Consider the following 13,089-nt stretch of genomic DNA (forward strand, 5'->3'; position numbering starts at 1 on the left):
CCCGGCCTTGTTCTTCCCGGTGCAAGCGCATCATCGACCACACGCAGATTTATTTGTCTCTACAGTATGCTAACTTTAGTACATGTACAAAATTTAAGGTTATGCTGGCTTTATACATGTATCGACTGACATACTGTACGTACCTTCCAGATATGAGAATGCACTACAGTATTTGTACAACTCTGAACAAAAATTTAGCGTTCATGCATTCTTTATACTCCTGGAGTATATACATGTAGAGAAGGATCATACAGTACTGCACCCCGTTTTCGCGGGGGTGGATTTGCAAATAAATCAGAATTTAGCATACAAATCAGTGTTAATTTGGATTCAGAGTCATTACATCCGGTAGTTTATTTAAAGTCCAAGGGCGCGAAAACGGGGTGCAGTACTGTACCGTTTTGTGATGGGCAAATGATGTTTACGGGCTTGATGTACAATGCAACAAGGCCGTAAACATTATATGTTGTACATCGTACTACATGTACATGTATTAATACTGTACTTTGTAATTAGTACACATTAACGCGAACTTCTGGCCGTTTGTTTAATCAAGTGTACAGTATAGTCCTTAAAACAAATGACCTCCTTCCACCGCCCATCTTGGCTCGCGATTATCAAAATAAACCCCATCGAAATTCGCTATTTTGTTTTATGCCGACCTAGCGAATTACTGTATGCGCAAAATATAAAGATAGTGTTAGATCACCCGACTGAGATTGAGGTGGGTGAGCTCGAGTACAAAACATAACAGAAAAGACCAACGGAAGTGGATGCGAGGTCACGTAGACGCAGCAAACCTGCGCGGGGTGCCTGCGAAGTAGTGTCGTGCCGTATTTGCGTAGGCGGCAGCGAGCCGAACATCACACACTCCTGTGAGAGAATCTTGTTGTCGCAGGAACCAGCGGAGCAAATTTTTATACGATGCAAGTGCCATCCGTCCCCCATTATCTTAAAATTAGTGTTGACAAACATTCACAGTCGGGTAGGTGATTACCAGCTGTACAGTATTATTTTTCTGTATTAAATAATTGACAATTTGGGACGCTGGTGGGTGCTCAGTGCTCAGTGCTCAGTTCACAATTTTACTGACAAGACCACAAGTCCTCCTTCCACGAGGCAAATCCAAGCCCAAGAATGCGTCTCTCACATGTTCTCTTGCTGGCTGTGACCACCTTCGTCTCATCTACCAACGCTCAGGCCATTGAGGCCAATGCTGAAACGAGGTTTCTCCGTTTAACCATGACCGACGATGCGGGAGATAAAGAACGCGGTGCCTTCTACCATAAGTTTGATTTTAGCGTTTTGGATGACATCTTCCACGGTTTGCCTCAGCAATTCAAAAGAATGAGGGACGAACCTGAAACGCTGAGAAATATCTTTGCCTCGTGGAAATCAGGCATGCAATCGGCTGATGACGCTGTCATCTACATGAAGAGTCAAGGTCTGAGCAATAAGGCGATCAAGCAGTTCAAGGCAGCATACCAGGCGTATCTTAACCATTAACGACAAAAGGGACGCTGAACTCCTGTTGTTGTCAACACGAGCTTGTTAGTGTACTGGTATGATTTATGTTAAGCTGTTTGTCTTCCATTTAACTTTCGATGATTAAAAAACGGATATAGAGGCCAACACCAAATAAGTAGTCCCAAGAAAAAACCTGAAATCCTACGCTCGATTTCTTTAATTTCAATATTATTGAATGGCCTAACTCACTATACTTGCTTACAGCACATACTGTACATATTGTACAAACCTACTGGACTGGCATTCGATCGCATTTCGCCACTAGACATATCGCTGGAGTACTGTACACTTTTGAATATTGTACGAATGTCGATTGAGGTTACCTTCACGCAAAGATCAAATGAAATAGCTATTTTTAGCGAAATTACGTCTTTCAACTCGAACACGGCCTTTAAAATGCTTTTTACTTGGGTTATTAAATTTAGCCTTGGTTTTAAGGAATTGCACCTCGATGTGAAATTTGACACAATATTGTGGACCATGCGAACGTGCTGAATATGGATACCCCGACATATTTCACAATATTTTGGGCTTACTTAGCACGCATATTGTTTGAAGTAAATATGTATCGTACTAGGAATGCTAAAGAATGAGGGATCAACGGAATAATGCCACAATGCGCCTATTTTTAGCAGCTCAATCGAAAATAGCTAGTTCGTGAAAAACAAGTATATCACCAATTTGAAAACCAAGCATTTCGAGGTATATGAGGTGTTTATAAAACTTAGGTATAAATTTAAAAACGTTAAGAATCAGAAAAAAACCTCGCTGAAATAGCTATTAGGGAGCAAGTCGAACACGGCCTAAGAAATTAAAGCTACTTTTTTAACTATCCATTGATGCTACTATAATTAGCAAGTTATTGCTCACGTTTGGGCTACACAAATGGTATGATACTATTAAAAAAAAATTGGTAGTATTGATTTTTTTAAAAACCTAATAGTCTTCTTAGTAAGAACAATGTTATGAGAGTACGCCCACGATCATATATGTCCACCGTTGTTAATATCATATGTGTGGTGTACAGGTGCAAATATATGGGTGCACGCTTGAGCCCCGCGTGTCTTAATTGGTAGCGCTACCAGCAGTTAAGCCCATGTGCATTAATTGCTAGTGCTGCAAGCAGTTATGCTCATCTCTATCGCGTTTGCAATTAACAGTGGTTACCGTGCCCGACTTACAGTTCATAGGACAGATTTTCAGTTTCATTTTTTTAATTGCTCAAAGTCAGACAGGCCAGACCAGCTGTTTTCACCCAGTTGATATGCTTCGTTGTCATTGCAGAAATGTCCTCGTCTGATCAAATACGCAAGAGACGGTCTGCTCGTCCACAAATCCAGCCAGTGTCGCATGTTGCAAATTACAGCCAATCGCCGCCGCCTTCGCTGCGCTGGACATCCAGTACAATGCGCGTATTGGCGTGGAGTATTTTTAGCCCTAGTCTGTTCCGGACGGAATGGCGAACGCAGACAAGACTCCATTAGGGGGTAGACTAGCCGCTCGCCGCCGCTACGCGGCGTGGTGGCACGGTTTGTTGGAGATGAGGTGGCCGCAGCTTTAAACACTGCGATGTATCGCGTGCTTTCGCTTACGATCCTGTACTCCAGGTTGTGTGTGCCTTTGGACAGTTAAGTACGCCGCGATTTCGTGTACTTAAACCACTTATCATTCTGTAGCCTCACGTGACCTTGCACGATAGCGTGATTTTGCTCGCTACCATTGCTCCCAACTACATCTTGAATGTAATTTTCTTTCGTGGTTCGTGCTCTTCCGTGTCCTGTCTGGCTATGTGGTTCCTTACTCACTCGTAACTCACAGTTATGCGTTCTCGCTTTTGATGTCATGCTTTACCGTAGTATGGCTCTCTTTTATGTCTGCAAACTATGCCCTGATTTTAAAAGCTTTCGTGGGATCAACACGCCTCGTGGTCCATAATATTTTGTGGTCCGTGACATCCCATCATCGATACCCTCGCCGAGGGATTCTCTTCCGTGATTTCGGTGCCTCCACCTTGTTGTGTGGTCCCACCACCCTTGTATCATGCACTCATGGTACTGTCACTGTATCGTAATGCGGCGGTATAATTCTATCGTCTATGCTATGGTGACATCAAAGTGTACATTTGTCACCCATGTCATCGTGTTCTACTGTGGAATGGAGCTTCCTAGGGTGTTCTTTCTGGTCTCGTGGTTGGTCCGTCTTCTGTTCTTTCGAGTTCTTCGGTGGTATTGCGCTTCGTAGCCCGGTCAGCTCACGTTCTACACTGATGTCGTGCTCTGTGGATCGGTGATTTTCCGTCTATAACTTCCATGACTGCGTATTATCCCATGCCTTAGTGGATTGGCCGCCGTCCATGCTATCGTGTTATCTCGTGCTGTCACGATTGGTCTGTAGTCCGCGTTATCGCGAGCTACCATAGTATCGGTCTCCGCGGATCGGTGAGCTCCGGTTCTACCCTGGTATCGTGTTCCAATGCTCGGCGAGCTCTCGTTCATGTCTCCAGCGGCTTCATGTTTGGTCCGTCGACCGTGCTCCGTGCGCTACTGTGGTACTGTGCGAGATCTCCGTTCCGTGTACTTTAAGTGTGCTACCGTGGCTTCGAACGTGCGTGCTCTGCCATGGGCCGTGCTTTTCAACAATTCAAATGTCATTATTTCAGGTATCATGTGTGATCATTACGTCCCGTCGCTTTGTTTCCTTCTGTGTTTTCATGTTTGTGTGCTCTTCCGTGAACCTAAGTTTTGATATTATGTCTTTGGCCTCTTTCTTTAGCCGTGACCTCCTGTGGTTTCGTGTACGTCCGTGCTTTCACTTTCATTTTATCGTGTACAAGGTCTGGCTCCGTTCTGCTGCATTTTCGTGCTCTTACTTCTTCTGTGCCTCCGCCTAAAACGACCACAAATTATGTTCCCAAGGCGATGGATGTACGCTACGCATCGTGCTGGAAAGTGTGCCTATTCTTTGAAGGTCACACACTACGCGCGTAAATACAAAGGATGACTTTTTTGGCGGCAGCGGAGTGGTTTGTGTGCATATTTTAGAAAAATTCTAGCTAGTAATAAATTTGTGTATTTATATCTGACTCTACTATAATAATTATGCATTACTACAAAAGATAAAAAGAGTGTTCTGGTGCTGCGCAGTTGAAAAGGGGGCAAAACAATATTTATCGGTGCATTTAAGTACGATGTGTCGACCGCATACAGTGCACACTACATACCGCCTAGTTTAGCCAAATAGGGCCGCCTTCGCTGCGCTCGACAGCCTTTAGCCAATGGACGCCGCCTTCGCTGCGCTGGGCAGCCAGTAGAACAGGCGTATTATCGTAAGTTTTATTATCCTTAGCCGGTTACTGACAAAATGACAGACGAAGACCAGACTCCACTTGGAGGGGTGATGTATTAGCACATGTATCATTGCGCGTTTGATGCTTTTGTCGTTTTCACTTAGTTTTATCGTCGATTTCGAATAAAACGAGGTCATTTTATATACCGATATATATATCCTTGATAGCGGCAGATTGATCTAGCTAATAATACTTATTGTGCTTTGTCGATGAAATGTCCATCCGTTTAATAGTCTTGATTGAGCATGGTTGGAGCATGAAGCCGCGCATAAAAACGAGACGGCAAGAGGCAGGCATCGATTTTTTTTAACTGTGATCGAATTGTCATTTCAAAACGGTAAAAATAGTCGAATTACAGGATATCAATGTGAGTTTGATGGCTGATCGATCCTGAGCGGTCAATTTGACTGCCGTAGCTCGATTTATCATCAAGTCTAGCTAGATCCATTTGTGCTTTTTAAAGAGCTCAATTTAATAAACCGACATCTATTTATTATAAAACGAGCATCCGGCTAAGTAAAAAGGACAAAAACATTGAAATAAATAGCGCCCAAACAAATGGAGGACGTCAATCGTATTTGAAACCGCAATTCGATAATATTGTACTGCCACCGATTGTTCTACTCAAAGGAGATAACAAGTACGGTCGATATGGACGAGTGCTGCGGAGTTGGTGGATCGCCGGTATGGGACTTCCTCCGATTATATTCCTGATGGTCTCCTTCGGACTATGGCCTCGTTCGTACACTATTGCGACGCTTTCTAGGTGTCAAAGATACCTGGACGCGTATCTATGTCGTTGGTGGAGCCGTTTGTTGGCCAGTACTTCTGTGTCTCTCTCTGTTGCTGTACGTGCCGATTAATGTGTTTGATCTGGTGGGGCTCGTTCTGTTGGGACCTGTGGGTCTTGGTATAACGCTGCAACTACGCCTGGCTACTAACCCCTGTCTCGGGTGGACTGGGAAGAGTTTCGCTGACACATTTATCGTGGTAACTACTGGGGTGTTTCGCACGTCTGCCGACAATATGACAGAGGAAGTCCGCTACAGACTCTCCTAAGGTATTGGTTGACCTAGCTCTTACTAGTGCCGGTCGGAACGCTTCTGAACACAGTCGGGCTGAAGCGCTGAGCATCGAACGCTTACGAGTCGACGATGTTATCGACGTTTTACTCGACTTTCCGGTAGCGGACCCCGACGTACTGGGGGACTGTACCCCGAAGCGTTCCCATCTAACCTACCTGTCGAACTAACGAATGCCGAAGCCACGGTGATAAACCTACTGAGACAGCGCAGTGATCCCGTTCGCCGAGGGTGACAAACGCCCAGTTGGGGAGCAGGTACCGTTTCTGGGAATAAAGGGGAAGGTCCAGGCGTCGTGCCGCATACTGGGATGACCCGAGGTTCTGTAGCTACCCCTCTCCGTACTGATTAGTCAGGCTGGTACCCTCTGGACTCGCCGACTTGCGTACCCTATGCCGAGGGTGCTAGAGCCGTCCTCTAGAGTGGTCTTGGAACGCTGGGGCCTGTTCGACGTTGTATTGACCCGGTGCCTCGCGCGATCAAGCCCCCTTCCCAGAACGCCCTGTTGGCCTACGAGGGTGGATGTCATGTACGAGGACTCGCCCTTCTAGTGAAAAGGAAGCGGTATCATGCATGTGAGAACGAAAAGGCCTCGCATTCATTAGCGCTTAGTCTTATATAGCCAACCTTCTACTCAAGCGGAAGTCGAAACAATAAAGAAACTTATACTTTAGGTGTTCTTGCCTACTGTTTATGCCACTGAACGAGACCGTACTCCCTGAACAGCCGCAGACTACCCGACCCAAGGACGAAGTAGATATACGACAAAACATAAATACTAAAAGTGATGTCACGTCGTAGACGCCATTTGAACCAAGCAAAAAAGGATTCACTGAGCAGTAGCATACAATTTATTGATGATCTATAACATTACCGCTCGCTGATACATTTTATATTTTCCAGACTCATCGCTGGACAGCGAACCTGGTTAAATAAAATGACGTCATGTAATTACAGGCAGTGTGCGTCTAGCAACAATGCACTTGTACAGTTGTACTCTACCTACAGTAACGCTGCACGTGAACCGGGCGGTGATGGTATTTTGATCGAAATTAACAATTTGACCTAAATCAAAATCGTAAATTTGAATTCATTTCTGCCAAAAGGTGTACAGTCAGCGGGCCAATAGATCCTAAAAAAATGGGTTTGTCACACGAAACGGCTTGCTGCCATACACCATCTGCAAATGATATGTTCTGCTTACTTAAGTAAGTGGCATTTACAAAAAAACGTGCGCAGCGGACTTTGCCCCCAATTGATGAATAAGTCAAACGCTGGTATTTTTTAAGCTGGTAAGTTATTCTTAAACTGCTAAAACGCACTAGTTTCGGAGTTGAACTGAGGAGATGTCCAATACCTGACTCTAGTGGTGTTATTGAAGGACCCTTTAGCTCCAGGAATAGCAACGCTTCGTAGTAGCATCGTAAGTCTTGGAGGCTTATAGGTTAGCCGGGTTGATTCTTTCTTAGTGTAGGTGGTTAAAAGGTCTCAGCGCGTACTTAGCAATGTACTGTATCTTATATGACTGCGAGCTTAACGTACACTGCTTATAATATTAAGGAATCTGCCGCAATAAAGAACAAGACTATAGTCTTTAATATGTTATGCGGCTGATCTTGCGTCAAATCACTTTCCTTATGTCAGGACTCACTGTAATCGCGCACTTATCTTTTAAATTTCATATTAATTAGGTGCTCTTTATTAAAGTAAAATACTCTTAAGTAACGGATGCGCCCTATTAGAGTCCGGACTCTATTTAATAGTGCCGCCCGAAAGTGACAGAGAGGCCTTTAAACGGGTAAGGACTTTATTCCTTGCTGAAATGATTCGTGTACCAAATTTATATTGTCTAACGCATCATCTAACTCTGAAAGATTTAACAGATCGACGTCTTCGTTTACATGCGGTTCCTTCGACCACTTTTCACGAAATTTTGCGCCTTACACATCGTGCTTGGATATAAACCACGACGAGGGGTCTCTCGAGAAGCCTGCTATTTCAACGCTCCGCATGATTGTTGCCTCATCCGTGTCTCGCCACGCGCGGAGGCCCCAATCGCAAACGGTGTCAGCGCTTGGCATATGTGGGTGCCAAAGCGAGTGTATTCGACTCGGTCTGACTCTTTCCAAGCGTTAATTTCCATGTACAGTAGGTCCTTGAAACGACATCTTTAATCCACTTGATCACCTCTTGCTTACGCCCAATGCTAACTGACTGCCTTTGATGAGGCATTATTGGGAATGACGGGAAAGTGTTTCTCTCTGTAGAATGGATGGTCAGCAAGTTGGTAATAGCAGATTTGTTAGTTTTTATAAGGGAACCGTTGGAGGCCAGGATTATAATTAGGAAAACGTACATGATTTCAATCCTGAATCTGTCCATGATTGTAAGTTAAAATTTGTTTCGATCTCTGCTATTTCCGATCTCTTTAAATTATCGGATTGACTTTCATTTTAGTTTCTTCCGCCAGTTACGTGAAGCATTCGAGGACGAAGTGGGAAATATGCACGCTCGGGACAGTTCTCTTCGTCGTAGAGGACCTGGTCTATCGGGCGTCACGCGTGCTAGTGATACGGAGCCGCCGGTGCCAGGCGCTCAGTAGTTTGAAGATTCAGCTGAGCAGGAGGACGAGGACGCTAGCACTGGCTTTGACCGTGAAGACGTGGAGGAACTGGATGATGTGGATGTATTGACTGTGGAAAACGATGGTGAGGAGGCGTCTAATGAGGAGGATCGTAACGATGGCAATGTGTCTGTGACTGTGGAGGCGCCAGCTACGTGGCATGCGGATTGGGACGCCTGGCATGCGTATTTGTTGCTGTATTGTAAGCGTACCATGCAGGTCATTCCCGTAAAGAAGACGATGTTCCGTGCTGAGAGAAACAAAAGGTTGCTGAAGACTAAGAAAGGTGAAACCTCGTCACAGCTGGCCCCTGAGGGTTTCGATCCATACCAGCGTACGTACATCTGTACGCATGGGTGAAAGAAACGTAAGTCTCGCAGTGAAGGAAGTCGGCCGCGCCAGCACATCCGGCTGACGGATTGCCCCTTTTGCTTTGTCGTCCAATGGAACATGGCCAAGGGTGAGTTGCAGGTGAAACACGAATGTTTTGCTCATAACCATCCAGTTTCAGTGGCTGCATTTGCAACATACCCTACGTCACGTGGTGTAGATGATGCGATTGTTACTGCCCGTGTGGATAGAATGCTGGCTGTTGGAGCCAAGCGCTCTCGTATCTACGATTATCTTCTGGAGCATGACCAGAACGTAATTCAGATTGACGTGGATAACCTGATTCGAAATTACACGTCCGCGAGCAGTAACGTGGACGACAATGAGGCTACTGCTCAAGAAATCGCACGGTTTGCCGCCGCCGATCCTGAAAACGTGTCTACTATTGCAGAGACGGCAGCTGGTGAAAGTGGGGTGATTTCGCTTGCTACGGCTCACATGCGTCGCATTTACGGCAGGTTTAGCGAGGTTCTTTTGGTTGACTGCAGTCATAAGACCAACAGGTAGCTCATATTATATTTTACAGGAATAATCCTGTATTTAACATGATTTTTCCATGATTTGTTTGTAGGTACAATTATCAACTGCTTACCTTCATGGGGATGAATGAATTTGGGGAGGGCGCTGTGGTGCAACAGTCTCTTATTGAAGCGAACGGAGATTGGCACATGGAGGGAGCAATTGCTCATTTTAAGCGGTCGCACCCGACTCGGATTAAGTTTTTGAGAGTTATTGTGGTTGACAAAGATCTCAATGAGATTCGGGTACTGGTGGAGCATTTCCCAGAGCCTAGAGTGATTATCTGTCACTTTCACGTTATCAAATACTTGAAAGAGAAGCGTTCCAAGCCAGAATTTGGAAAGATTTCGTCGAAAGACGCTTCGCAGATCGATGCGGCTATTCACAAGATGGGTTACGCGCAGTCGGAAGACCAATACACTGAGGCGCACAATTCATTGTGTGGTATTTGCGATCGCACAGGGATGACTGTTTTTTTAGTACTTTCAGAAGAATTGGGACTCATGTCAAGATCGTTGGGTTTCTTACTTACGGTCAAAGCTCCCTCACTTCAAGAATCCCACGAACAACCGTCTGGAGAGTTTTTTCGTAAAGTTGAAGAACGCGGTGGATGGCTCTATGAGTATGGCCTTGTGTGTGAAGGCCATTGTTGCTTACGATCGGCGGGTGCAGAACGAGTACGAGTACCGCTTGTCTCGGATCGGACGATTTGTGAACAGCAATTACGACGAGGAGATGACCAACGTTCTCCGCTTCACTACACACTACGTAACGCGACAGATTGAAGGACAGTATGCTGCAGCTCTGGCTAAATGTGCGTCGTACAAACTCAGTGAGGATCCGGACGTTGATGGAGATGTTTTGGTATCTGGAAAGTTTTCGGAGCATCGTTTGAGGACATCCGATTGGAAATGCGACTGTGAGTTTTCCATTTCGATGTGTTTACCCTGCCGTCATGTAATAGCTTATCGTAAACACGTTGGTGTGTCTGGGCCGTTCATTCCATGGTGTTGCATTGACGAAAGGTAAATGCACAGTACTTTCCAGTATTATAATCATGTAAACAACCCAGTTCTAATCATGTCTAATCCATTATTATGATCCATGATTGCGCAGATGGACAACGCCGAATAGACCACTGAAGCAAGTGAAGCGGTTTGCGTATGAGAAATTCACCATCACTGGACCAGGATCTGTCCGAAAGAAGATGCGTACTCAGTCTGAGCGGTACCGTGAAGCTGTCCGAGCTACGCATCTTATAGCAAGTGAAATGGCTGATATTCATGATGAAGACGAATTCGATGACATGTCGAAATTTGTGTTGACTCAGTGGAGAAACGTTCGTCAGCGTAAGATGGGCGATAGTGAAGACATGGATCCAAGTGGAATTTCAGCAAAGGAGAGTATTAGCAACCTGAAGGCAAAGGCAACTAGACGCGAATTCGACATCAGCTCTAGTGACCTCGAAGAAGAGTCCCAGGAGCCTAGCAGCGAAGGTCGGCATGTATCCCCCGCGGAAGGTGCTGCGCCGGTTGCGATCCGCTTGAACCCCAAGGCAAAGAAAGTTGGAGCTCCAAAAAAACCTAAAAAGAACACGGTCGCCGGCGAGAAAGAAGGTCGTCAATAGTTTAAGGCTGCAGAATCTGGACGTAAATTGGCAGGCGCAAAAACTCTGAAGGAACTGTTGAAAGATTTGGATCGGGACATGCCAGGCTTAGCGGAGACAGAAAAACGCCTCTCAGGAATAATTGTCCGGCACACGGACTCGGCCAACAAGAAGCCCAAGCTGAAGATGTCAAAGAATCCTGTACTGGTACAGGATCCCTTCTATATTCTCCCATCCAAGCTTCTAGACGCGTGCATGAAGGTTTTGCCGGTATCCAACACGAATACGACAGCTGTATCTGTCGATATATCGCAACCAAGTCAGTCTCAAGACGCAAAAGATGACTTGGCTCCACAGACATACGAAACAGTGTTCATTAAAGACGTCGGCCAGTTCTCCAGAATGCAAATAGAGATATTCAAGCGAGTCAGGAATCTCAAGGATATCGTAGAAATGGGTCTGTACACGTACAGATGGATGACAGAAATCGGCATCCCAGCGTTACCAGCAGAAAATCATGTCTTCGCCAAGGATATAGCCGCAGCGGTTAAGGCTACTTACCCCTACAAGCAAATCCAGGGCCTTCCGGCTGTCGCTGATTTCCAGTACGCAATGCTCTTTCGTGCTACACCACCAGCATGGCTTTCAGATGCCTCCATACGTGCGCTGCGTCTGCGTCTATGCCAAGATTACCGAGAGTGTCGCTTCGCCGGCTTTCAAGACGCAGCAGTCAAAACAAAACGTACGAGAACTACAGAGAAGACTGTTTTGAGCGACGCGGTCCGGAAGTGCGTGCTGAAATTAAGTCAAGGAAGAAGGCGTGGAGTCGGTATTTGTTCCCGTGAACTATGGCAACTTGCATTGGTGCTGTGTGGTAGTCAAAGTGAGCGCGAAGAGGATCTTCTACTACGACCCGATGAACCAAGCGGCGTATATGAACGCGACAAGGGATGTTGCCGTTGGACTGAAGATCGCAGGCCTGAATGACTTTGGTGTAATTCCACAGAACAGCCCGATCCAATTTGACGGCTTCAGCTGCGGCGTCTTCGTGTGTTGGATGTTTATCCGGCACATTGCCGCCTTACCTCCTCAAGATATGAGTGACGCTTCGCTTCCAAGGCGTCGTTATGGAATTGTTTTGCTACCTGTTTACTGGTCGACTACTTCCAGCGGAGACTACACCGAGTACTTTGACGGAGGAAAACGCTCCTGCGCCGCAGACAGATGACACAAATTTGGACGACGACGAGGTGCATCCAACCCAAGTTGCAGACAAGTAAGTGCTCGGAGGTAGCTTGCATTTAAACGTCGAATACATGTAATTCTGCATTAAGATTCGTGCAGACACAGATCAAGTCTTTGATCCGAGATTTTTTTCATGGGATAAAACAAGACTAATCCTGTACAATGAGGAAATTATTGAAGTACAAAACTTCGATCCATGATTAAATAATGGTCGAGACAGGATTAATCCTGCAAAGCGGATAGCCACACGTTTCGAATCTTACGCGTCCTCGACGAATCTTCTCTTAAATTACCCATATGGCTACTCATTTAAGATGGGTTTTCACATGCAGGATTAATTCTGTCCGCGATCATGTCTGTTTCCAAATATATAATCCTGGCCTCCAACAGCCGCCTTTTTATAAGGACTCTATTCAGGAGGGGCTTGTATTTAATAGTGCAGGCATGTAGCACCCCACAGGACATAATTCGGTAGGGGGCTTTTATTCGGGCGCATCCGTTAAATAAGAGGACATTTGTGCATCAGCGCCTTCTCCAAAGATGGCCAAGTCTGTGTCAAGCGGGTCTTGAAGAATTTCGCTTAGAGACTATTGACAGTCAGGGCTAGGTGTAGAGTCTTCAAGCAGCTTTGAGACGCTTGGCGTCGTGTCAGGCATGGTGAACTGCACTATTACCTCGATGGGAATACCGTAGAGCTTCTTAATCCTGGACGTGGTGAGCGTCTTTGCCTTGTATGACTCGAATCAGCCAT

At 45.7% G+C, this 13,089-nt stretch overlaps 1 protein-coding gene across 1 annotated transcript; it reads left to right on the forward strand.

Annotated features, from left to right (window-relative positions):
• Positions 1-1,137: 1,137 nt before the first annotated feature.
• PITG_15556 (secreted RxLR effector peptide protein, putative) lies at positions 1,138-1,506 on the forward strand (the record flags this gene model as incomplete). The annotated part of the gene is made up of 1 exon (XM_002897664.1): positions 1,138-1,506. The coding sequence occupies one exon, from the start codon at positions 1,138-1,140 to the stop codon at positions 1,504-1,506; it is 369 nt and encodes a 122-aa protein (XP_002897710.1).
• Positions 1,507-13,089: the final 11,583 nt, after the last annotated feature.

This window comes from Phytophthora infestans, genomic scaffold, assembly GCF_000142945.1.
Source record: "Phytophthora infestans T30-4 supercont1.42 genomic scaffold, whole genome shotgun sequence".
Classification (NCBI taxonomy): domain Eukaryota; phylum Oomycota; class Peronosporomycetes; order Peronosporales; family Peronosporaceae; genus Phytophthora; species Phytophthora infestans.